The sequence below is a fragment of the Carcharhinus amblyrhynchos genome, chromosome 9 (assembly GCF_965287045.1).
Source record: "Carcharhinus amblyrhynchos chromosome 9, sCarAmb.v2.hapA, whole genome shotgun sequence".
In the NCBI taxonomy this organism is placed as follows: Eukaryota; Metazoa; Chordata; class Chondrichthyes; order Carcharhiniformes; family Carcharhinidae; genus Carcharhinus; species Carcharhinus amblyrhynchos.
The window spans coordinates 66668110-66692535 of NC_137332.1; the positions used below are offsets into that span (position 1 = coordinate 66668110).

The 24426-nt window shown below is 40.6% G+C and overlaps 1 protein-coding gene across 1 annotated transcript in view; it reads right to left on the reverse strand.

Annotated features, from left to right (window-relative positions):
- cdc73 (cell division cycle 73, Paf1/RNA polymerase II complex component, homolog (S. cerevisiae)) overlaps positions 1-24426 on the reverse strand; it is a 338701-nt gene that overhangs the window by 275449 nt on the left and 38826 nt on the right. The window contains exons 4-7 of the mRNA XM_080195857.1: positions 21555-21617; positions 21396-21448; positions 19131-19219; positions 16197-16413 (exon numbers count right to left, since the gene is read on the reverse strand). Of these exons, the coding sequence (XP_080051983.1) occupies positions 16197-16413; positions 19131-19219; positions 21396-21448; positions 21555-21617 (422 nt within the window). The remainder of the gene's footprint in view (positions 1-16196; positions 16414-19130; positions 19220-21395; positions 21449-21554; positions 21618-24426) is intronic.

Below are 24426 nucleotides of genomic sequence, written 5' to 3' on the forward strand. Positions count from 1 at the left end.
CCGAGGCAGTGGGAAGTGTAGGCAGAGTCAATGGGTGGGAGGTTGGTTTGTGTGGTGGGTTGGGCTACATTCACAACCTTTTGCAGTTTCTTGCAGTCTTGGGCAGAACGGGAGCCATACCAAGCTGTGATACACCCAGAAAGAATGCTTTCTAGGGTGCATCTGTAAAAGTTGGAGACAGTCATAGCTGACATGCCAAATTTCCATAGTCTGCTGAGAAAGTAGAGACGTTGGTAGGCTTTCTTAACAATGGTGTCAGCATGGGGTAGACCAGGGCAGGTTATTAGTCATCTGGGCACCTAATATCTTGAAACTCTCGAACCTTTCTACTTTTTCCCCGTTGATGTAGACATGGGCTACTCTGTCTCGTCATTGTTTAAGATCCAACCCACTATGATGGTGTCATCACTACACTTGAAAATAGAATTGGAGTGGGAGCATAGTGGAGGGAATGCCCTATGTCAATGTGGATGAAGTAGAAATGGTGGAGAGCTTCAGGTTTTTCAGTGCTCAGATCACCAACCTATCCTGGTCCCTCCATGTGGGCACTACAGTTAAGATAGCCCACCAACACCTCTATTTTCTCAGGAGTCCAAAAAAATTTGGAATATCTGCTACAACTCTCATCAACATCTAGATGGACCAAAGAAAGCATTCCTTCTGGTTGTATCATAGCTTGGCACGGGTTCTGCTCTGTCCAAGACTGCAAGAAATTACAAAGGGTCGTGAATGAAGCACAGTCCATCACTCAAACCAGCCTTCCATCCATTGACACTGTCTACACTTCTCGCTGCTTCAGAAAAGCAGCTAGCATAGTCAAGGACCCCACAGACTCTCTTCCACCTTCTTCCTTTGGGTAAAGATATAAAAGTCTGAGATCATGTACTAACCGACTCAAAAACAGCTTCTTCCCTGCTAACTGTTTGAATGGACCTACCTCACATTAAATTGATCTTTCTCTACACCCTAGCTATGACTGCAACACTATATTCTGCACTCTCTCCTTTCCTTCCTTATGCATGGTATTCTTTGTCTGTGTAGCACGCAAGAAACAACATTTTTCACCGTATACTACTAAAGGTGACAATAAAAAAATCAAATAAAGAGCGGTACAATGGTTGGCGCTGCTACCTCACAGCGCCAGGGACACGAGTTCGAATTCAGCCTTGGGTGACTGTCTTATCGTGGCTGCATTGGTTTCTTCATGGTGCTCCAATTTCCTCCCACAGTCCAAAGATGTACCAGCTAAGTGGATTAGCCATGCTAAATTACCTGTGTCCAAAGTATTCTAAGTTAGGTGGATTAGCCATGGTTAAAAATGCACAAGGGATATGACTGGGGTGGGGGTGGTTGGGCCTGCTAAGGCGCTCTTTCAGAGAGTCCATGCAGGCTCAATGGGCCAAATGGTCTCCTTCTGCACTGTAGGAATTCTATGATTCTGATTCTTCCTTTTAACAAGGTGATAAATTCCCTGCACATTCCTGAAGCAAATCTTTATAGTAGTTGCTGGCATTGCTTATTCAACCACAAAAAATACAGGATATTAGCACTTGTAAAATGCCAGTAAAACTGCCATGGATTTTCATCCACAGTTAGGTGTGCACCTAGGACAGCTTACCCCATCCCTTACCATAATAGAATACAATGCAATATCTCTTCCCAGGATATATAGTCTGTCTGTATCATATTAGGAGTTAAGCAAGGAATCTATAATCCCAAAATATCTCAAATACAAATATGCAAGCCTTAATCCACATGCCTTTGCCCTGCAAGTGCACTGCTCATTTTAATGATAATTGTAAAAGGATATCTGGTGAAAAGCTCCATCACTATATATGCCAGGAAGATGAGAGAATGGATAAAAATCTCACAGCTGGAATGCCCTACAATCTATGCAACACACTCCTTATGAGCAAGTACAATGCGAGATACATTCCATTTAGGATAAATGAATGCTCCTGGGTACATCAGGATAACAAGCAAAAATTCACAGTCATGTACACTCGTAGATTGCCCCCATCGATCCCAACCCCCTTTATCTAACCCATCAAATATCCTGTATTACTCTCTCCTCCTCATTTGTTTATCCAGCTTCACATTAAGTTTTTATGTTATTTGCCTCAACAATGCTTTCTCAAATTATTGAATTTAATATGGACTCTTAAATTTACCATTCTAGTTTTGATTTCCCACAAGTGGATTATGATCACAATTACTGAGATTAGCTTTGAACTCCTCAAACATCAATTAATTGAATTTAAACTCTGCCAGCTGTCATAGTGGGATGTGAAGATACGTCCTCAGAGCATTAAAATAAAAAACAAAATACTGTGGATGCTGGAGATCTGAAATTAAAACAAAGTGCTGGAAAAGCTCAGCCAAGCTACTACATTCATTTAACGTACCCACGGTAGGCGATTGCAAAAAATACAGAGGCATAGGATTGAGAGTGATTTTGCAGTTTGGATCAGAAATTGGTTAGCTGAAAGAAGACAGAGGGTGGTGGTTGGTGGGAAATGCTCATCCTGAAGTTCAGTTACTAGTAGTGTAACACAAGGATCTGTTTTGGGGTCACTGCTGTTTGTCATTTTTATAAATGACCTGGATGAGGGCATAAAAGGATGGGTTGGTAAATTTGTGGATGGCACTAAAGTTGATGGAGTTGTGGACAATGTGGAAGGATGTTGCAGAGCTGAGCTGAGGTGGCAAATGGAGTTTAATGTGGAAAAGTGTGAGGTGATTTACTTTGGAAGGAATAACAGGAATACAGAGTGCTGGGCTAATAAGATACTTGGTAGTGTAGATGAGCAGAGATATCTCGGTGTCCATGTGCATAGATCCCTGAAAGTTGGCACCCAGGTTGATAGGGTTGTTAAGGTGGCGTACTGTGTGTTAGCTTTTATTGGTAGAGGGATTGCGTTTCGGAACCATGATGTCATGTTGCAGCTGTATAAAACTCTGGTGCAGCCACACTTGGAATACTGCGTACAGTTCTGGTCGCCGCATTATAGGAAAGACGTGGAAGCATTGGAAAGGGTTCAGAGGAGATTTACCAGGATGTTGCCTGGTATGGTGGGAAGGTCTTATGAGGAAAGACTGAGTGACTTGAAGCTGTTTTTGTTAGAGGGAAGGTTAAGAGGTGACTTAATAGAGGCATACAAGATGATCAGAGGATTAGATAGGGTGGGCAGTGTGAACCTTTTTCCTCACATGATGATGGCTAACATGAGGGGACACAGCTTTAAATTGAGGGATGATAGATATAGAGCAGATGTCAGGGTAGGTTCTTTACTCAGAGTAGTAAGGACGTGGAATGCCGTTCCTGCAATAGTAGTGGACTTGTCAACATTAAGGGCATTTAAATGGTCATTGGATAAGTATATGGATGATATTGGAATAGTGTAGGTTAGATGGGCTTTAGATTCGTTTCACAGGTTGGTGCAACATAAAGGGCTGAAGGGCCTGTACTGCGTTGTAATGTTTTATGAGCCTGCCAGCATCTGAACTAGCTCAGAAGAGTCAAATTGGACAAGGAATGTCAACTCTGTTTCTCTCTTCACAGATGCTGCAAGGCCTGCTGAATTCTACCAGCACTTTCTGCTTTTATCCCCACAGCATTAACTTGGGCCTTTGGATTGTGAGTGCAGTGACTTTACCACTATCACTTTTCAATTCTACTTCTCTGGACTAGCTTGTTAACTGCTGTTACTTTTAGGTTGCAAGCTGGAGCGTTCGCTCTTTTTCCCCTTTTTGGATGCTGAAGCAGTGCTGTGCATCTGTTTTTATTTTAGATTTCCAGCATTTGCTATTTATATTCTAGCTCAATTTTATTTGAGTGGCTGCAGTAGGTCAAAGAAAGTCACAGCGTTGCCAATTCTCGGGCATTCCCAAAGCCACTGGGACCTAACTCTGCACACTGGCAGATGTTACATTTCCCACCACACTGCAGCCAAAGCCTAAGATCACTATCCCAATTCTGACAAAACACAAGTTCACCCTTCTGAAACCCAAGACTCCGCACAATACTACCAAATTCCTCAACCTCCCACGCTGCTTCTAACTCCTAATAGCCATTTCATAGCTACATTCATCTGCTGCGAAAGCAAAAGGCACATCCCAAGTTCTCAAACCCTTACCCATGTTTGGCCAACATAAATCACGATATCTATTTTTAGAAACAATGCATCCTTTAACTCAGTGAGCAAAGCCAGGGAAACTTGCTAATATAGGAACATTTTGTTTAAAGCATGTACTTTAGTAAGCAAGAAACTATATATGTGCACTCTCATAAATAATATATTAAATGCAGCCTTTCAGCTTCAGTATCATGGAACTAAGATGACAATTAAAATTAGATGACACTAGATGTCATCTAATAATACTGGTCTAATATTTGACCAGTATAGTAAAAATGTCAACCAAACTGGAGAATCATCACACCAAGTCGAAACCTCAAGAGTAAGTCTAAAATGATTGCATCAGGGGCTTTGAGTAACAAAGCACAGCAAATTAAAAAAAGTACATACAAGAACAAATTCAGAATAGGAGATAGTGTGGGTTAGACAGCAAGAGATAACAAATGAGAATACATGCCATCCTAAAACATCCAATTACCCACAAAAACAATAAGGAAATGTTTATTTACTTACTGAAGAATATTTCAACAAAAGCTGTCATTTTTCTCAGTCCGTGAATTTGAACCTATTTCTTTTTGTTCTATAGCACCATTGAGCTACATTTCCATCAAAAATAAATGACAAAGCAGTACCCAATTTCAGTCACAGGGTGGTGCTATGCAATACCAAGAGGCACTTCAAATCCAAGATTGCTTAGCATTTGCCTGAAGATACCAAAGAGCAAATAACTTGCCAGCTACTTCCACCAAACCACACTAGCTCAAAGATTTCAGAAGAGGCAACTGGAAGAGGGAAGAAATCATTTCACCTTTCAACAGATTACCCACGGTCCTGCACACAAGTGAAAATATGTACAATATTGAAACATCTTCATATTCCATAACAATCCTCCCGAAATCAACGGTAATAAAAATGCCACTAAAACACCCGACATAACACCGTGTAAGGATGTCAAGGCTTGCAGGTTTACTAGAATGTTACCAAGGATGAAAACTTCAGTTACATGGAGAGACAGACAGCAGAGAAGATTGAGAGGCTTAACAAAAGTTTTAAAAATACTTGATAGTTTCTCCTTATTTATCTAAACTATTTTGAGTGGACTTAAAAACCAGGAGCAATGAGGAGGTTATGCAATGAGTCACAATGATTTAGAATGCATTGTCAGAGATGGTGGTGAAAGCACATTCAATAACAAACATCAGGAGAAAATTAGCTAAATACTTGAAAATAAATTAATTTGCAAGGTTATGCAGAAAGAACAGAGGAGTGATTGCACAAATTGATTTTAACTCTTTTGAAATCAAAGGGCAAAGGGATTGTTTTATTTAGGTTTCGTGTTCGTGTGGTCAAAAACATGTCTGATTTTGAACTTCATAAATAAAAGTATGGAAAATTCCAAGCTCAATGAGCAGCCACAAGCTGAATAGGCCCTTTCTGTGCTTTATGTTTCTCTGACAAAGGAGATATGAAAGCCGAATTGCTTGAACAACTGAACACTATGTAATTTATGTTTATTGCGAGAAAATATTAGCAGAAAACTTAATCCAGACACAGATAATGTTTGGGATTAATACATTACTAACAGAAAACAAAGACAATACGCTATCTGTAAGCTGGACAACACTAGCAAGCAAACAGCTATGCCCATTTCAACATACTGTGGGAGATGCCGGCATTGGACTAGGGTAAACATAGGAAGAAGTCCAACGCCAGCATCTCCACATCATGACTACCATCGACACCACAAACTGCCAGCTCCAAGTGGAGAGGATCTCCAAGAAGATTGCACATATCAACACAGACATCCAAGTTTTTACAAAGATGCAAGAAAGCAGACAAGATACTCAAAGGACTGCAGATCACGAACCCACTCGGGTCAACCTATAACACAGACTACGCTGAGAGACTTTGCCATCATACCTCATACACCAGCTCTACAGCAAACGCCACATCCTGGAAACCAAGATAGAACTCATATTCTCAACTTGCGCTCAGGATGCAGACCAGCTGCAAAGCTCTGCCAAGCAGATGAGACAAAGAAACTACGCCATCTACATGCACACCAAGAACAGGAAACTTGAGAAACTCGGTATCACCACCAGCTGCAACCAAGCCTCCCCCGGCACCACAGCAGAAAACAGTACCACCATAGGGAAGTCTATTGTCAAATTGTCAGACTACACACTTCAACCATATGAAGTCGAAGTTCTCAGCCGAAGGCTCAATTTCTGCCCCCACCACCAAAATGGACCCCATCAGTCACGCAGCAGACACAGAGGAATTCATCAGGCGAATGAGGCTGCAGGAGTTCTCCCAAAACCCCAAGAGACCAACAGCGAAAACAACAAGACAGCCAATGAACCAAAACAGCTGAGAGAGATCAGCAGTGCAGCAACCAATTGGACTCCTCCGGAAGGCCGCTGCCCTCGACTTGACATGTATGCCCAAGCCATCAGGAGGTGCGTTAACACCAGATTCATCAACCACATTCACAAGACAGCCCTGAACATCACCCAAGCACAAAACAACGCTATCCACGCCTCAAGACCAACCGCAACATTGTCATCAAACCTGCAAAGAAGGGGCCATCGTCGTACTGAACAGAACGGATTACTGCGAAGAATTGTACCGACAGCTGAACAACAAGGAACGCTACAGACAGTTACCCGCAGATCCAACCAAAGAACACACCTGTCAACTCACTCTAATCAAGACCTTTCATTCGGACCTTCAGGGCACCCTCCGTGCTCTCATCCCACGTACTCTCGGCGTTGGTAGATCTCTACTGCCTCCCAAAGATACACAAGGCAAACACACCCAGCTGTCCCATTGGATGGGGCAATGGGACCCTGTGCAAGAACCTCTCCGGCTAAGTCGAGGGCATCCTGAAACCCACTGTACAAAGAATCCCCAGCATTTGTCGCGACACTACGGACTTCCTACAGAAACTCAGCACACAGAGCAATTGAACCAGGGGCACTCCTCGTCACAATGGATGTCTCGGCGCTCTACACCAGCATTCCCCACGACGATGGTATTGCTGCAACTGCCTCAGTACTAAACGCCAACAACTGCCAGTTTCCAAATGCAATTTTACAACTCATCCACTTCATCCTGGACCGCAATGTCTTCACCTTCAACAACCAGTTCTTCATCCAGGCACATGGAACAGTCATGGGGACCAAATGCGCACCTCAGTATGCCAACATCTTCATGCACAGGCTCGAACAAGACTTCTTCACTGCACAGGACCTTCAACCATTCACTAGATAAATCGATGACATTTTCTTCCTTTGGACTCATGGTGAACAATCACTGAAACAACTGTCTGATGACATCAAGTTCCATCCCACCATCAGACTCACCATGGACTATTCTCCAGAATCGATGTGTTCTTGGACACGTGCATCTCCATCAAGGATTGTCACCTCGGTGTACCGCAAGCCCATAGATAACCCCACGATGCTCCACTTCTCCAACTTCACCCTAAACATGTTAAAGAAGCCATCCCGTACAGACAAGCCGTCCATATACACAGGATCTGCTCAGATGAGGAGGATCGCAACAGACACCTTCAGACGCTGAAAGATGCCCTCATAAGAACAGGATATGGCGCTCAACTCATCAATCGACAGTTCCAACACGCCACAGCGAAAAACCGCATCAACCTCCTCAGAAGACAAACACGGGACAAAGTGGACAGAGTACCCTTCGTCCTCCAGTACTTTCCAGGAGCGGAGAAACTACGACATCTTCTCTGGAGTCTTCAACATATCATTGATGAAGACGAGCATCTTGCTAGGGCCATCCCCACACCCCCACTTCTTACCTTCAAATAACCGCACAACCTCAAGCAGACCATTCTCCGTAGCAAACTACCCAGCCTTCAGGAGAACATCACACAACCCTGCCACAGCAACCTCTGCCAGACATGCCAGATCTTCAACATGGATGCCATCATCTCACGTGAGAACACCATCCACCAGGTACACAGCACATACTCTTACAACTCGGCCAATGTTGTCTACCTAATGCGCTGCAGGAAAGGATGTCCTGAAGCATGGTACACTGGGGAGACCATGCAGATGCTACTACAATGGATGAATGAACATCGCTCCACATCACTAGGTAAGACTGTTCCCTTCCTGTTGGCAAACACTTCAATGGTCACAGGCATTCGGCCTCTGATCTTCGGATAAACGTTCTCCAAGGCGGCCTTCACAACACATGACAGCGCAGAGTTGCTGAGCAGAAACTGATAGCCAAATTCCGCACGAGGATAGCCTCAACTGGGATCTTGGGTTCATGTCACACTATCTGCAACCCCCATGACTTGCCTGAACGTGCAACATCTCACTTACTGTCCTGTCTGGAGACAATACACATCTCTTTAACCTATGCTTAATGTTATCTCCACTCACATTGTCTGCACCTTTAAGATTTGAATAGCAGATTAGCTGTAAAGACTTGCGTTCTAATCAGTATTCTGTCAACCGTGTGTGCCTTTATATGCCCTGTTTCTGATCAGAACTCTCCATTCACCTGACAAGCGTTCCGAAAGCTTGTGGCGTTTACTATCAAATAAACCTGTAGGACTTTAACCTACTGTTGAGACTTCTTACTGCATTTCAACATACCACAGAAGTGTGCTACAGAGATAGTTCCAAGCTGTAGATTATGACATAAAACAGATAGTTCATTTTCTAAAACATAAGTGTGCAGGTACAGCCAGTAATTAGGAAAGTAAACAGAATGTAATCGCTTGTAAGGGGAATTGAATGCAAAAGTTGAGGTTATGCTTCAGTTATACCACACATTAGTGACATTACATCTGAAGCACTGTGTACAGTAGTGGTCTCCTTATTTAAGGAAGGCTGTAAACACACTGGAACCAGTTCAGAAGTGCTGATACCTAGGTGGGTTGCCTTATGGGGAAAGGCTGGACAGGTTAGACTTGCATCCATTATTGAAGAGTCAGAGATAACTTGCTTGAAACAAAATCCTGAGGGGGCTTGACAAGGTGGAGAGGGTATTTCTTTTTAAGGGAGAATTTAGGATAAATAGTAGAGCTAAATGTCAATTCCCAGCAGAACAAAAATGGGAAAGCATTTACCCCCATTTTTTATTAAATTATGGACTGAGCAGCTCATGATTCCAGTGATAGTGTACTATTTGGTTATTTGGCAAGGCCAGCAGTGACATCTGGAAAATATCGGTAAGCAATAGGACAACAAAAGTATAAATCCAACAAAACAAAGAGGAGAATAAGCATTTGCAATGATTTCTATGCTTTCTCGCCAAGATCTTTTTATGCATTTGAGCAACTGGCAGCTATTTATATTTTCTAACAGGATCAACACAAGACCAGGAAAAAAAAATCATTTTTCAACTTTCTAACCTATCAAATCATATTATTTAAAGTACTTCTAAATTTGTTCAAGTGGAGGGAGGCTGAAAGCTTGAAGGAATGTAACCCAAACAGGAGAATTGGAAAGAAAAATAAGTTAGTGCCAATATTGCAATTGCAGTATTATATAGATAATTCCGTTTCTGAAGCACGCAATTCCAAAATTTCACTTAAAGCATCAATGCCTGTAGGTGGCACTATATCAAACCATACAATTGCTCCACCTTATAAGGGAGTAAAATCTTTTATTGCACAAAATGATTTTAACTCTTGAAATCAAGAGTAAGACGGATGATTTTATTTATTTTTTGTGTTCATGTGGTCAAAAGCGCATCAGATTTTGAACCTCATTAGTACAGCAAAGAATGGAAAGTTCCAAGTGTTCTTTAAATTGTATCCTTGGGGTCTCACTCCTAAGCATTCCTGAACCACTATTCTGTTAACTTGATTCTTCAGTCCTGTGCATAGATGTGTATTGTTCCACAAGCTACTGTTCCATAAACTTACTTTTCTATTCAACTCATTTTGCATTTCCCAAGCTATCGTCTCAGACTCAATTGCTTCACCTAGTCTGACATGGTCAGCAAACTTTACCAAATTTGACAGTGCCCAGTAAGTTTTTTTTAGATCAAGAAAATCACTCAAATTTCAGAAATCTTAGTTGCTTCAATATGAAGTGGATGTGCACACTACCACGCCTAACTGTCTGGATTTAAGTTTAGTTCAGTGTATTACTCACATTAATCAGGGAAACCCACACAGATTAGAGTTAAGCAAGTAGCAGAAATTTTTGTGAACATTTTTCTGAAGCAGCATAAACAATCAAGAAAACGTGGGGATAATTGCATTTCAGTGCAAAATTGTCTTTCCAGGAAACATTTGTATAAACAGAATTCTCAAAATAGGTCAACAACTGGATAAAAACGTCACCACTTTTCAGGAAATCAGCTAATTACCTTCATTGAATTCTAATAGTCACCAACACTGAGGGGGTGAGGAGTAATTCATAAAGACTGCATCCTTTGTCTCCATTTCTTTCCTAGCAGCACTCTCAAATGTAAACTTATCTCACCACTGATCAGCAGCAAATAAAGCCTTGAAGAATATGAGAAAAACCAATACCTTTAGACTAAAATGTGCAAACAGCTGTCACCCTACCTACTTTTCCAATTTATGTCCATAACAATTAATGAAGTTTTATTAATCTTTGCAAATAGAGTTGATAAAATTGGTATCCAGTTGTTGCAAAGGGGCAGTCCTTTTGAATATTTTCTGCTTTTATAAACCTATCTGTTGAGATTTCACAAAAACTAATACAATTAAGAATTTTCTGAAGGTACGAATTATTCACATTATACAAAATTATTCTGCATATTGTGCAATTTACTACAATCAGAAGACAATTAAAATATCTGAAATCAAAAGCTTGGAATTTGTCAAGACATTCTTCTAAACTAAATCAAAAAGTCAGGAACAAGATTAGGTCTTGTTCCTCATCCTGTACCACCATTCAATAGCAAAAAGATAGTAAATGACTCTGGAAACTCAAATTACATTAACTGGAAAAGCCATCACCCAATAACTAGAGTTACTGCTTCAAAATGTAGGAAACACGGCAGCACAGTAATTAGCACCACTGCCTCACAGCACCAGGGACATAGGTTTGATTCCCAGCATGGGTCACTGTCTTTGTAGACTCTACACTTTCTCCACGTGTCTGCATGGGTTTCCTCCGAGTGCTCTGGTTTCTTCCCACAGTCCAAAAGGCATGCTGGTCAGATGCACTGGCCATACTAAAATCTCCCTTAGCGTAACCCGTACAGGTGCAAGAATGTGGTGACGAGAGGATTTTCACAGTAACTTGACTGCATTGTTAATGTAAGCCCACTTGTGACAATAATGGATAAACTTCAAAAACATTGTCAGAATTGACCAACTACTTAAATTATGGCAACTACTCTTTACAGCCTCCAAGAACACTGAACAGCAGCCTGTAAAACTCTTAAGCAATTTCACCATTACAGAAGGCGAGATTTATAAACCTAGATTCACATTTTTTTTCTGTCAATTAGATAGCTGTTATTATCTCTCAGGCCTTATGCACAACCACTATTTATTTGCCTCAAAAATATTAAGCTAACTTCATAGACCTCCTCTAATTTCCTTGACCAATCTGGGATATATGCCACATCGGTCAACTACTATGAGCGTTTAATTTTTGACTTCAAGCATATAACCAAGGTTTGTGTTATAAATTTCTACTAGTGATGTCACAAAATCAATCCACATACTCTACAACATTTATAATAAACAACATTTTTAAGTTTCAAGGTGGCAGCTTGCAATCACCTTCTCATAGTGATAAACAATGAATGCTGGCCTAGCCAGTAAAGAGCACGTTGCGTGAAAGAATAAATTTTAAAAAGTGAATATCTCGCCTTTAAATATTCCTACTTAAATAATTATCAGCCATGGTGCAGTAACTATCATTCCCGCCTGAGTCAGTGTTGTGGGTGCAAGTTCCTCACCAGAGCTTGAGCAGCTCTACGCCATTAGAAGTGCATCCTATGGACGAGATATCAAACCAAGGCCTCAGCGACCTCAAACATGAACATTAAATATCCAGTGGTAATAATTCAGAGGACCAAAGGAGTTATCTTGGTGTCCTGCCAATACTTCAATAGTTATTCAGCAACAAAATCACAAAAAAAGTTGGTCATTATAACATCAGTGCATACAGACCATAAGGAATTTGCTGCGTGAAATTTGGATGATTAGCTACTTCTGGAGTACAAGTCTTCAGTACTATTGCCAGAATGTTTTCAGGGCCCATATCTTTTGCAGTATCCTGTGCCTTCAGCCATTTCTTGATGACACGTGAAGTGAATTTAATTGACTGAAGACTAGCTAGTATCTGTGAAGCTAGAGACCTCAAGAGATCAAAATTGATCATCCACTTGGCACTTCTGGCTGAAGATGGCTGCAAACGCTCCAAACCTTATCTTTTGCACTGACGTTCCGAGCTCCCCCATCAAGGATGGCGATATTTGAAGAGCCTCCTCCTGCAGTTAGCTGTTAATTCTCCACCACTATTCATGACTAGCTGTGATAGGATTGCAAATCTTCAATCTCATCTGTTGTTTCTGGGACCACTTAGTTTTATTTATCGCATGCTATCCTGCTGCTTTGCATTTAAGTAGCCTTCCCTTGTTGCTTCACCAAGTTGACACTTCATTTCTTGGTATGCTTGGTGCCATTCCTGGCATGCCCTCTGCACTCTTCATTGAACCAAGCTCAGCCTGGCTTAATGGTAACGGTGGATGATATGCTAGACCATGCAGTAACAGGTTGATAACAGTTGAATACTGATGACAGTTGAATACTGATGCTGCTGTTGACCCCTTCACCAATAGGATAGATAACCAATGCTGAGTTGTTAGATCCATGCGAAATTCTCTCTTTTGGCAAGGTAGTAATGCCACATAACACAATGGTGGGTATCCTCAAAATGAAAACAAGACTGTGTCTATAAGGGCTATGCGGTTGTCACTCCTATCAATACTGTCTTGTACAGATATATCTGCAACAGGTAGGTTGGCCAGGAAATCAAGTAGGTTATCCTCTCTTGTTCATTCTCTCACCATCTGCCATTGGCTCAGTCTTCATTTAGTTCAAATCAGTAGTGATGTTACCAAGTCACTCCTCGAGACCGCAACTGAAGTCCACCAACTAGGGCACATTCTGTGCTCTTGCAATCCTCAGTGCTTCTTCTCGGTGACGTTGGATTTGGAGTACTGATTCATTAGCTAACAGGGTTGGCAGGACAATTACTGGTGATTAGCAGGAGGTTTTCTTGCCCATGTTTGATCTGGTGTCATAAGACTGCATGTGGTCCAGAGTCAATGTTGAGAACCCTCGGGGCAACACCCTCCCGACTTTATATCACAATGCCATCACCTCCGGTATGTCTGTCCTGTCAATAAGGACAGTGTGTGCACGCGCTAATATTTGTAAACCCATACAACAGCATCAATTCCACGCGAATGACTATAAGGCTGTTCCTTGTCTAGTCTATGAGACAGCTCTCCCCATTTTGGCACAAGCCCCAGGTATTTGTAAGGAAGAGTTTTAGGGGTCGACAGGACTGGTGTGATCTTGCTGCTTTCAATGCCTAGGTCGATGCCAGGTGATCCATCTGGTTTCATTTCTTTGTAGCAGTTCATTATAACTAAATGGCTTGCTAGGCCATTTCAGAAAACTTTTAAGAGTCAACCATATTGCTATAGTCTGGAAACATACGCACGCCAAACTAGGTAAAGTCAGCAGATTTGACAACAGCATAGTCCTTACAGATACAAAGCCCTGTTTTCATTTTGGGGATACCCACCACTGTGTTACGTGGCGTTACCACCTTGTTAAATGAGATAATTTTGAATGGATCTAACGACTCAACATTGGGACCAGCTGGATTTTTATGACAATTGTTTGATGGTCAACAATACTAACATATCTTTCAATCCAGATTTATTAATTGAATTTAAATTCCCCAGCTATCATTGTAGGATTTGAACCCATAACTCGAGCTTTGGCCTGGGCCTCTAGATTACTGGTCCAGTGACATTACCATTACCCCACTGTACCCCCACTTCCCATCCATCAAAATATCATAATTGTTGTTTTACTTCTCACATACAGGATGCATAAAATCAACATTATGGAACAGTAAAACTTTACACCTTAATAATAATTAACAGTGTATATACACACACAAGTTGGGCATCATTTTATAAGCAAAATGAGAGAAAAAAATTAAACTTAACCAACTGTTCATCTTACATAACCACATTAGACAATCTCACTCCGAGATACTTAAATCTTTCACAAATTTCATATTGTTTTATATTCATGTTTGTTCCAACCAAGTCTAAAAGTACGAACTCTGTCTGGGCTACAGTTTCAAACACATCTTCACTACCAAGCAACAGTTTTCCATATGAGTCTGGATGAAGTAGTCAGTTGTAGCATTGCAATTTCTTCAACAAGCTCAGCAAAGACTTTTGGGGGTGCGTGTGCGCAGGGAATCAAACCATGTTGCTAATATTTGTAAACCCATGAAACAGTGTCAACCTATATCCATATAGTGCATTTAATGTAATGAAGCATCCCAAGATGCTTTGTAGGAGCATTATAAAACAAATTATGACACTAAGTCACATAAGGAGATGCTGGGTGAGATGGCCAAATGGTCAAAGAAGATGATTTTAAAGAGTGTCTCAAAAGAAGAAAATTGTGGGAGAGCGGCAGAGGCGTAATGCCCACTGAATGCACATCCACCAATGATTCAGCAATTAAAACTGGGAATCTACAAGAGGTCAAAATTAGAGGACGATAGAAATTTCAGATGGCTATGCAGCTATAAGTTAGAGATAGCGAGGGGTAAGGCTCAGGAAGAATTTGAAAATAAGGTTGAGAATTTTAAAATCAAGACTTTGCTTGACCAGGAGCCAATATAAGTCAAAGACCAAAGGGGCAACAGGGTATGGGACATGCTGCAAGGTAGGACATGGGCAGCAGAGATTTGGATGGCCTCAAATTCATGGAGGCTAGAATATGGCAGTCAGGCCAGAAGTGCATTGGAATACTAGTCTAGAGGTAACAGCAGCGGCTGAAATAGCAAAGTCAGAGCAGGAATTTAGCTCTTTTGAAAATTTTTTTTAATGGAATGTAAGCATTACTGCCATGGTAAGTATCATTGCCCATTGTTAACTGCCCTAGAACTGAATGGCTTGCTAGGCGATATCAAAGAGTAGTTATAGAGTCAACTATTTCATTGTGGATCTGGAGTCACATGTAGACTAGGCCAGGCAAGGACAGCAAATTTTTTCCTTAAAGGACATTAATGAACTAGATGGTATTTTACAACAATTGATGATAGTTTTGTGGTCAATGTATGAAACCTTCAATTCCATATTTTTATTAATGGGATCTAAATTCCAACAGCTATTATGGTGGGATTTGAACACACCCACCAAGCATTACAGAGGTACTCATGTAAGTATCTCCAGGAGTGGGCCTCTGGATTACTAATCCGGTGACATCACTACTGCCCCTTAGGAATGGCATGATTATGAAGTGGGAAGCTCATCCTCAGAAGAAACCTGACATCAAGATTACAAGCAGATTGCCAACAGTCTGGGACTAAGCCAGACAGAGGGATGGGCATGGTAGCCAGGGAACAGAGTTTGGACCTAAAACAATAGTTTCAATCTTCCCAATATGTATTTGGAGGAAATTTCTGCTCATCCAGTTCTGGATGATAAATAGACAGTCTGATAATTTAGCCACAGCAGAGGGGAGCTGTGGTAGTGTTGGGTGTTGTCAGTGTATATGTGAAAATCTTTGCTGTGTCTTCAAATGATGTCACCAAGGGGCAGCACAAAGCTGAGAAGTAGGAGAAGGCCAAGGATAGATCCTGTGTATACAACAGAGATAACACTGCAGGAAGGGAAGACATTTCATGTAATAACCTGGCTACAGTTAGATAGATAAGCATACAAATAGGTGAGAGCAGTTGCACCCAGCTGGGCAATAGTGGAGAAGCATTGAAGGAGAATATACTAAGCAATCAGGAAGCTTCGTTCAGATGAACTCACTTTGCCAGTACTTTGCAGAATGGTCGTTCTCGTTCGCCATACTCTTTCTCTGCTGACAATATCTCTGGTTACATCTACTTCAGAGTCTACAAAACTTCTTTGCTTCAACGCTGCGATGTCATCATCCAGATCTGTCTTGATAGTGGATCGTTTTTTTGCCATAATCTTAGCTTTAATAGCGGCAATCTTTTCCACAGACATTGCCTCTGACAATGACCTGTAACCCCAAAAAATGAATGGTAAAAAATAATTCCTTGCACTTAATATTTTTCCTGCAAATCAATAATGCAAACTATTTGAAAGCTGCACTGTTATATTTCATTTGAGGATATGAATCTTCTACTAATAGAGCCACTTTAATGTAATAAATAATTTGAAAATAAATGTGACAGATGAAAAAATGTACTAATTACCTGAATTTTTGGGATTCCCGCCTTCCCACCAAAAGTAATAGAACAAATGCCTTTGAATTTGTGTAGCGCTATTTATGTCTTTATGTTTCACCAAAGCACTTCACAACGCATTACTTTTAAGTTTTTATTCCATCCAAAAAACCAAATTCAAACTGAAACCAAATCATGGTCCCCACAGGAGAGACAAAGAAGATCCAAGCTACAAGATGAGGCATTGCACCCCATCTTGGGCTTGGTCTAACACTTCATCTTAGCCAAAAGGCCAAGATGGCTTTAAAAAATTGCATCAGCCAGTGCCTCGGTTAAACCTCTTAGGTTACCCTGATCAATGACTCTACCCTATGCTGGGAAATCAACCGGCCTGATCATTAACTTTCACTGCCAGGAATGCACTACATTTTTGAGGTACAGCCACTTCTGAATCAAACTAGCTATTTGTGTGTGAAGATTCCATTAACACCCATGAGAAATAAATGATTGATTAGTTTTTTTTTATAAGCGCTGGTTAAGAGGTGAATGTTGGTCAAGACAATTTGTCTGTTCTTTGCACTGTGCTGAGATCTCTCACATTCAGTCTATCTAAATAAGCAGATGAGCTCCTGCTCAGCATTTTCCAATAGAATACAGCATTTCCTCTGAATTACAGTGATGCACCAGGATTAGTAATGAGGTTAAACTTAAACCTCGGCTCAAAAGGCAAATCATGATTCCAGTATTCCAAGTTTATATCTTAGAGATATGGCATGTATCTAATTCTACACTTTGAACTTATCTTGGAAAGTTTTTAAAAAAGGGTATCTAGTTCAGACCAAGTTCCCTCAATTAGAAATAATATTAAGAAAAACATTTACTTTTCCCCGATCTAACAGACTTGTTTCTGTAGCAATCAGAATAACTAAATTTTTAAGAAGGGCTGCTTGGCAAGCAGAATTTAATCACAATTCCTCTCACCCATACTATACATTTGGTCTATGATTTAGGCCTGTAACTTTGAGAAGACATGTTAAACTTTGAAAGGCTTCAGAATTTTATCTATACTAGGGTTTAGATCAAATACAGGGAAAATGGAAAATCAATAGCCAGTATTGGCCTATACCAGGAATGGGCTGAGAGAGAAAGTTCAGGAAAGCTAAAGAGGTAGGTCACCATTAGTGCAGGAATGGACCTTCATTTAAAATGTCATGGAGACAAAGGATTCCCAAAATGGAGTATTTAAGCAATAGTCCTTGGATTACCAGCTGCTAAAGAATGACTATATATGGCAGTAACTTTAAAATTCATTAATTTCACACAGTTCTGAAATAAAGCACTATTCTGTTCACAAAACTACTCAACTCTGTAACAATCATGGTGCTAACTTGAAAGAAAACACCAAAATGTGCTAATCCTGTCCAAAAATCTATCCCACCTCCATATTAACAGTCCTTCTACTTTATTTTCTTCCATCTAGTGCAACAATCAAACTCCTAATATCTTTATTTCCTCAGTGTCTACTATCCATACTATCCAATGCAATCTGACAAAAACCTCCATTTGTTGTCGAGAAATAAAAGCCAGAATTTTCCCACCCTCATTCTTTTTGATTCTACAAATCCAAAGACCTCAGAAGCTGTGAGTCACAAGGTCCTGAAAAATCAAATCAAAACAGAATAAACTGGAGAGCTGCAAAGGTGCATGGATTGATAACCTTTTTTGAAACCAATGTTACGCAGGAGTGGGAGAAAAGTGCAAAAGGATGTACATAAATATGCTAGACAGGTGCTTGTAGACCCTTATCTGCAGGTCCACTATGAAGAAAAGGACAGGAGAACATTGTGGTGAAGTGAAGGTGGCAAATAGTAAAGCTGAACATAGCAAACTAGTGAAGGATCTGGATCTATACAGCATTAAGTCAAATCTGCCACAAGGTGGCATAGAAAGCACACCAATGATCCTAGAAAGCAAATTAATATTCAAGTTATTCTAAAATCACAATGACTTTGGTTAAATTTAGCACAAATTTGAAACCTAAACTGAATGCAGCTAAACTGCCAACAGGTTGCAAATTGAAACAGAGCTTTTTATTTGACCATGCCAGGAGGGGGACACCAGCAAGGCCATGCTTACTGCCATTTTTAGTTGCAAAGAGGTGATATTTGTACCATTTCTTGTGTAATGGAGTGGCCTGCTAGATGTTTTATACATTAAATGTCAATCATAGTATGGTGCTGCCATTGTGTGTAGGTAAAATTGAGTAACTTGGTGGCAAATTCTCTTCCTTGATGATTATTAGTAAAGCAGTTACAATAATTCTTGATAACTGTTTCGTGGAGGGAAGAAAAGCTTTGTCCTACATCGGTGGAGTTATGGAGAAGCAGAAAGCCTAAATTTTCAAAATCAAGGCATATTTTTTATAAAATTAAGACAGGGTTTTCTTTGATCTGAAAACTACCGCCTTCAAATGGGCATAATTTAGAGTGCAATTACTCATTAGCTACATAATCTTAATTGTACAGAAATGTTTGCAAGATTCATACTTTACCTAATCTGCTCGGTCTGCACAATGCCCTCTTTGTGGCCTTCCAGTCGAGCTGCCAAACGCTCTTTGTCAAGTCGTACACGTTCTTCATCCTAATTTCAATAAACCAACTTGTTAATTTTATTTAACATAACAGCAATTCCAACAAATTATGGAATTTACGAAAAAGGATGGATGAATGTCCAATATGACATCCCTATTCAAGGAGGGAGACTAAAAGCAGGAGATTATAAGCCAGCTAGCCTAACATTGGTCATTACGAAATTTATTAAGAATTCATTATTAGAGAAGCAGTAGCAGGACATTCAGAAACTCATGAAATAAAGTCAACATAGTTTTATGAAACTGAAATCGAAATCTATTCGAGCTCTTTGAGTACGTAACAAATGGAGTGGATAAAGGGAATTAGATACTAATTTGAATTTCCAAAGGCATTCATTAAAGTGTCACATAGAAAGCTACTAAGCAAATTAGGAGCTTATGTTGTTGGGTGGGGTATATCAGTGCAGAGAATTGGCTAACACAAAACAGAGTTATGATAATTGGGTTATTTTCAGGTTGACAAATTGTAACTAGTAGGGTGCCACAGGGATTAGTGCTCAGGTCTCAACTATTTACAATCTATATTAAAGATTTGCAATGAGACAGAGCCAAATTTACTAATAATACAAAGATAAGTAGAAAGCAAGTTGAGAAGGGAACATAAAGAGTCCGCAAAGGGATAGATAGTTAAGTGAATGGGCAGAAATTTGGCTGATGGCAAGTAAAATGTGGGATAAACATGTGATTATCCTCTGTGGAAGGAATAATAGAAAAACAAAAATCAGAATTGTGAAGGGCACAGATGTCCTGGTACATGAAGCACGAAATCTTACAGTCGCAGCAAGCAAATAGGAAGGCAAACAGAATGTTGGCCTTCAATGCAAGGAGAATTAAGTATAAAAATAGGAAAGTCTTGCCATAACTGTACAGGACACTGATGGGACCAGGCCTAACATACGATGCAAATTTTGGTCGCCCGATTGAAGGAGGAATGCAGTTGCAATTCAGAGCATGCTCATTCCTAAGATAAAGAATTGTCTTATGAGGAAAGGTTGAGCAGGTTGGGCCTATACTGATAGCCAATAAGAATGTGGTGATCGCACTGCAAATTAAGATTCCGGGTGGGGGGGGATCGCATTTAAAATGAATATGGGGACGCATTCATCTCAGTTTCATTAATTACTGAATTGTCTACTTGTGAAATCTGTGGAGGCTGTGTTGCTGAATATATTCAAGGCTGATTTTTGGCCAATAAGAGAATCAAGGATCGTGCACAACAGGCAGGCAAAGTGGAATTGACACAAAGATTAGATCACTATAGTCTTATTGAACCATGAAGCAGACTGCATGGCCCACTGCTGCCCCTATTTATTACACTGTTCTTCACCCTAAATCACCTAAAGATGCTTGCTATATTAAAGCTGCTGAATAGATGAAAGTGAATGATGGCAAGTTGCATTAAATACCAACAAGTCTTTTGAAAGAATAAAAGGCAGAACTGCAATTTTCAGCATGTGCTGCTGACTCATCCATTTACTTGCAGTTTCTCTGTGATAGATTTACTCTTGCCACCTCATTTTCTCTCATTTCAATATATGCTCATTAGCTTTGCAGGGATTAAGGGTTATGGGGAGAGGGCAGGAAGGTGGAACTGAGCCGCGACAGATCAGCCATGATCTTATTGAATGGCTCGAAGGGCTAGATGGCCTACTCCTGCTCCTATTTCTTATGTTCACCCATCTGGTATTAATTACCAATCTCAGTTGAGAAAGGCAAAAAACTTAAGCAACTAACAGAACTCATTCTAAATCACCAGACTTGATGGATACAAATTTTTGCAATGTCACTGTGACAGGGCAGGCATTGGGAAAGTCAATCTGAATAGAACAGAATTGGGAGGATAAGGTCACCATTATTGGTGTCACCATTCAATAGGTGAAAAGTGGAAAGAAAGTAGCATCAACAAGATGGACAGTTAGGGGTTTCTCATAACTTAAATAAATTAAGGGAATCAAGGGATCTGAGGAGAGGGCAGGAAAAGTAGAATAGGATAAGATTAGTCACAATTGCATTAAATGGCCAAATAGGGCCAAATAGTCTGCCCCTGCTCCTATTTCTTATGATCTTACTATTACTGGTGTGCTATCTACCATTAATTTCTTAATCCATGGAGTTCGTATTCGGAATTATACAATGATATCAGTCCAGATTGTCCAAACTAATTACCTCTATCCTGGGTTTCTTTAGTTCTGATGATATTTCTTCAGCTGCTCTTTTTACTGGTGGTTTACAACAAACAAGAAAAACATGCAAAAGAATGAATTTTGTTTTGTGGATTATTACTGCAAATTTTTTCAAAAGCTCCACAAAATAAACCATAGATACCTTGCGTTGAGCGTTGCAAACCAATCTCTAGCGGGGCACTTCTGTCTATACTTGCAGATGTTGCTGGGAAAATGAAAGATCAGGCGTCAAAAATATTCATCCAAAAAAGTTAGCAAATAATTCTCTCACAGCAAACACTCACAGCTATCCCATAAAAACTAGGGACAATTAAAATTTTATGCTGCATTAATGATATCTGAAAAACTTACTTCATTAATAACCTGATTGCAACACTATTACAAACCGAGTAACATGAAATGTCAGGTACAAAACTGGATCAACACTATATTATCTTAAACTTCTCTGAAGTGCAAACATGACACATTCGAAAAGCACTTTAACAAAAATAGGAAAAACAAGGGAGTGGTTCATATTTTCCATGTCACCATTATTGTATTGGAGTTATGGACCTACAATAATAGGATAAAACGTTAGTTTTAAGATCAAATGCCTTTCTTTCCATGTGTTCGTAGAACATTTAAGCTTTCTGAAGTATATAATGTCTATACATTAGTGGTTTGGAAGTGAATATAACATAACATTGTCATATCTTCAAGAAGAAAATAATACATTTTAATTTCAATGGGGTATATTCCTTCACATCTCAGAACATAGGATAAAATAGTAGATCTTGTGTCATTTCCATTTCTTTCAAAGCAGGCTATCTAAAAGAACATGTCATTAACTGAAAGTATAAATCATGGGACCAAATCTAGTCCTTCCAGCCATTCTGGAAAGCTTAAACAGTTTCATCATCAATTAGAACTTCAGCTAAATCAGTTAGGGCGATTTTTGATCCAATGGCAGTGAAGGAATGGCAAAACATTTCCAAGTTAGGATGAGTGCGACTTAGAGAGAAACACGTCACGGTGGTGTGGCTATGCAGTCCCTGTTCTTCTAGTGGATAAAAGTCACATGTTTAGAAAGTACAAAGGAGCCTTAAGTTGTTGCATATATTCTCCATATGGTATATACCATAGCTACTGTGCACCTGTCGTGGAGGGAGTCAATGTTTAAGATGGGTTGCCAATCAAGTGGGTTACTTTGTTCTGGATGAGGTTGAGGTTCTTTAGTGTTGTTGGAACTGCATTCAACCAGGCAACTGTAAGAACATAACATAATAAGAACATAAGAAATAGGAGCAGGAGCAGGCCATCCAGCCCTTCGAGCCTGCCCCGCCATTCAATAAGATCATGGCTGATCTGTCGCTGCTCAGTTCCACTTTCCCGCCCTCTCACCATAACCCTTAATCCCCTCTCCTATCAAAAACCCATCAACCCGCGTCTTAAAAATATTTAGCGAGGCAGCCTCCACCACTTCAACGGGCAGAGAATTCCAGAGATTCACCACCCTTTGAATGAAGAAGTTCCTCCTCAACTCCGTTCTAAACCACCCCCCTTTTATCTTGAGGCTGTGCCCCCTAGTCCTACTGTCCTTTCTGAGCGGGAAGAGTCTTTCCACCTCTATCCTATCCATCCCATTCATCATCTTATACGTCTCAATGAGATCTCCCCTCATTCTTCTAAACTCTAATGAGTACAAGCCCAGTTTATTCAGCCTCTCCTCATAGCTCAACCCCCTCAACTCCGGTATCAGCCTAGTAAACCTCCTCTGCACTCCCTCCAAGGCCAAAATATCTTTGCGCAGGTGCGGCGCCCAAAACTGTACACAGTACTCCAGCTGCGGCCTCACCAATGTATTATAATATAATATAATATAATACTGTAGCGTATTCCATCACACCTGTGCCATGTGGATAGTGGACAGGTATTGGAGAGTCAGGTAAACGATGCACCTGAATTTCCAGTTTCTGACTTCCTCTTGCAGTAATGAAGAAGTTCATCCTGCTAAATTTCTGGTCAATGGTAACTCCCAGAAGTGTGGCATAAATCTTAGAACATAACAGCGCAGTACAGGTCGTTCGGCCCTCGATGTTGCGCGAACCAATCTAATGACCCTCTAACCTAAACTATTCCAATGTTATCCATATGCCTATCCACTGACCATTTGAACCCCTTAAAGTTGGCGAGTCCACAACTGCTGCAGGCAGGGCATTCCATGCCCTTACTACCCTCTGAGGAAAGAACCTACCTCTGACATTCGTCCTATAATTACCACCCCTTAATTTAAAGCTATGTCCTCTCGCGTTAGCCGTCACCATGAGAGGAAAAAGGCTCTCACTGTCCACCCTATTGAACCCTCTCCACCTCTCAACCTTCTTTCTAACGAAAACAACCTCAAGTCACTCAGCCTTTCCTCATAAGACCTTTCCACCATACCAGGCAACATCCTGGTCAACCTCCTGAACCCTTTCCAACGCCTCCACATCCTTCTTATAATGCGGCGACCAGAGCTGTACGCAATATTCCAACTGCGGTCGCACCAGAGTTTTGACCAGTTGCAACATGACCTCACGGCTCCGAAATTCAATCCCTCTACCAATAAAAGCTAACACACCGTACGCCTTCTTAACAACCTTATCAACCTGGGTGCCAACTTTCAGGGATCTATGCACATGTACACCGAGATCTCTCTGTTCGTCGACACTACCAAGAGTGCTTCCATTAGCCCTATATTCTGTACTCCTGTCACTCTTACCAAAGTGAATCACCTCACACTTTTCCGCATTAAACTCCATTTGCCACCTCTCAGCCCAGCTCTGCAGCTTATCTATGTCCTTCTGCAAACTGTAACATCCATCCTCACTGTCTACAACTCCTCCGACTTTGGTGTCGTCAACAAGTTTACTAACCTATCCTTCTACACCCTCATCTAGGTCATTTATAAAAATGACAAACAGCAGTGGCCTCAAAACAGATCCGAGGTACACCACTTGTAACTGAACTCCAGGTTGAATAATTCCCATCAACCA